Genomic DNA, 3,091 nt, shown 5'->3' with positions numbered 1-3,091 from the left:
ACAATGGAAAGAGGCCTGAAGCTCCCCCCACCCCCAGGAAACTTGGGGAGGAATGGCACTTCAGGGAACCTCTCCCCCTTCCATCATCCTGCAGACCGTGGGTCCCTAGCCGGCTGCTCTTGGAGGGGCAGAGCCAGTGAGCTGAGGCATCCGCGTGCACTGGCGCGGCTCGGGAGGAGGCGGGAGGGCCCCGGCAGGAAGGCCCTGGGCGCCCACCGCAATCTGCCGCCGCAGCCTCGCCAGCGGGCGCCGCGGCATTGTCCTCACGCCGCGGGGGGACAGCCCAGTCGACTGCGACGCCGCCGACCCCGAGGCAGTGGGCACGGCTGCGGGCAGCAGGGTAGGGACAGAATGCTTTGTGGAGCTCCCCGTTTCCAAGGCCTGGAGCTCCCAGAACCGGTTCGGCCAGAGGGGGAGCGTTTGCTACGATCCCCCTGCCAGTCTCCAAACTATCCCTTTTGTAAAGGTGTCTTTCCTGTCTTATGACTGCAGTCATTGCTTTATACCAACAGGAAAGCCCGTCTTTTTTTCTCACCGCGGCCACCCTAGCCTCAGTATGGTAGAACGTCCTCTGCTGGCACCTGGAGGGCCAGCCCTGCTGCCCAGCTGCCGAGGATGGTGATTTGGAGGGTCTATTACACTTTGTGCGTCATTCCCTGCCTGTGGTGGATTTTTATCAACAGGGACAGGAAGAAAGAATGGAGTTCCTTTGACTTTGAAAGTGACCTAAGAACCAGATCAGTGCTGGGAATAATTTCTTTTTTATTTCTCTATAATATTGTCAGAAGAGCTTAAAACATGCAATGAGAATAATCCTAATTTTATTTAGGAATGTCTCTTCATTGTGTTCATGGAGATAACGTAGAAATGCAAACACTAGACCTCAATTTTTTAAGCGAAGACCTATTTTTTAAGGATCCCCCCAACACCAATTGACAGGGAGGTTGGGAATCTGAAGTCAGGTACAGACAAGGTTGGTACAGCCTTTTAAATGCAGGGGCCCTGTGCACAGCCATTGCAGGTCTGTGGTGCTTCATGCAGACCTTCGATCTCTGTAGCGTAATACTGCGGGATCTTCTTCCTGCAGGTTTGGAGAGGTGGCAAGGGGATCTAGCCGAGGAGAAAGAAGGAAACACGACAGTGATTTAACTCCTTCCCCTACACCCACCTCGGCAGCCCAATCCGATCCATTGGTGGCTGCGCCTCAGCTTGGGTGCAGTGGGACGTGTCCCTCCCATGTTTCCCTTAATTAGGAGGAGGAAAACTGTCATCCCCTCCCGCCGGCTTCGGTTTAGTAATCAGACCCACATGAGTCACGCCGAACACGCAGCCCCCTCCCGCCTGAGTGACAACTGGCCAGCGTACTCTCAGCTGATGTCCCTTTAAAACTCGAATCCAAGGGGGTAATGATTTATCAAACTTGTATTATCAAGAAAATGTCAAACGAAGGGCACCTTGCTTTGCACTGACGCAAACCCGGCCTTTCCCAAGGAGATATAGAAAGCGCCTCTTGCTGGAGCCAAACCCAGTCTTGTCAATAGCTGGTCTCACTCGCTACTCGTTGACTCTGTTGCCCGTTTCAGACATGGTGAGTGTTTGCTTTTGTTCTTTTAAGAGGAGAGGGGGCTGCGAGGGTAGGAAGGGCAGATTCGTTTTGGATATTTCTTTGTGAAATGTTCTATATATTCTGAAAGGCAAAGGGAAGACAACCATAGGTACATTATAGTTGTAAGCATCACCTGGGGGTGGGAAAGAGGTTTCTGAGACGCTGGAGCTAAGAGGTTGGAAGTGTCTCCTAATCCCGCTCTTCTGGGAACTGTCCTTGGTGCTGAAAAGCCAGGTGCCAATACTGAAGAGAGCCACGGAGTACTAGAGGCTACTGAGATAAGAATGCTGGCTGGAGCTGAGATACTTAATTTGGTGCAAATTAAAGAGTTCTGACCTGTGCATTTGTGCAAGAAGGTTAGGTATGGCTGAGGTGAAGGTAATATGATTATTCTTACAGTATAATAGTAATTGGTGGTACTAATATTTATGAAGCCCTGAAAGATAACATGAAGAGAGAAAGTGGATAAAATATATATATATTGCTGGCAGTTATTTTCATTCTCAATTGGGAGAAAGCAAGTGAAAATTAGTAGTCCTGAGTTTCAGTTCCTAAGCCAGTATAGGGGCATGGGTATTGAACTCTTGTGAATAGCTATTCTTGGGGAGTGGGGAGGACCAAAAGTCTTCTCAGGTTCTTTTGCATATCTAGGAATCTGGAAGTGAATGTAGGCTGTGTAAAATAAACCTGGTTACTGTCTTGTGTTTTAAATCTGGCTTATTGTTGTTCTTGCGGGGTTTTTGTTACTGTTTGGTCGTTTTCCTTATCCTTGCCTTTACTACCTGGCAGGTGTGGGTAGTTTTGGGATCGCTGGGATTCACATAACAGATTTGGGCTCAGACACTTGCAGGTGCCAGGGCATCAGCTTTTGTGGCCACAGCTTGTCTATCGCTTATTAAAAAAAAAAAAAAAAAAGCAGCAAATGTGCATTGTTGAATGACAAAGGAAATGGGGCGGAAAATTAAAGAATCTTTCCACAATGGTGATGGGGACCGTGGGCACCCAAAGCCATGATGTGAAATCCAAAGAAGGCGAGGAGCTCATGGCTGTAGGGCTATTTCCACCCTCCTTTTCTCCCCCCTTCCAAAAAACACTTCTGCATCTTTTTTTAGTTCACCTTCTATCAGGGAGGAGAATATTAGCTTCCTTATGTCATCTAGTTATCAGGGAGACAGATTGAGAAATACTGATTACAGTTTTTCTTGGAGAAGGAAAAAAAAAAAAAAAAATCCAGATTCCAATTTGTTCCCTGGATCTTCTGTCTGGATCTGAGTTGTGAACGTCTCCATATGTGGATACAGGTATTTTTTAAGGCTGCCGTGACTTGTTTTGCACGAACTTCACGTTGTGTTCGCAGGATTGCAGTGCTCCCAAGGAAATGAATAAACAACCAGCCAACAGCCTGGAGGCGGCGGTGCCCCCGGGCCACCACGATGGCCTGTGCGCACCCAGGACGAGCCCGGAGCAGGAGCTTCCCGCGGCCAC

General features: G+C 49.0%; 1 protein-coding gene across 1 annotated transcript in view; it reads left to right on the top strand.

Annotated features, from left to right (window-relative positions):
• Window positions 1-2,984: 2,984 nt before the first annotated feature.
• SLC6A5 (solute carrier family 6 (neurotransmitter transporter), member 5) overlaps window positions 2,985-3,091 on the top strand; it is a 51,650-nt gene continuing 51,543 nt past the window's right edge. The window contains exon 1 of the mRNA XM_010858472.1: window positions 2,985-3,086. Within this exon, the coding sequence (XP_010856774.1) occupies window positions 2,985-3,086 (102 nt within the window). The remainder of the gene's footprint in view (window positions 3,087-3,091) is intronic.

Source organism: Bison bison, unplaced genomic scaffold (assembly GCF_000754665.1).
Source record: "Bison bison bison isolate TAMUID 2011002044 unplaced genomic scaffold, Bison_UMD1.0 scf7180017864388, whole genome shotgun sequence".
Classification (NCBI taxonomy): domain Eukaryota; kingdom Metazoa; phylum Chordata; class Mammalia; order Artiodactyla; family Bovidae; genus Bison; species Bison bison.
The sequence above is the reverse complement of the archived record's forward strand: the minus strand, read 5'-3'. Positions and strand labels throughout refer to the sequence as shown.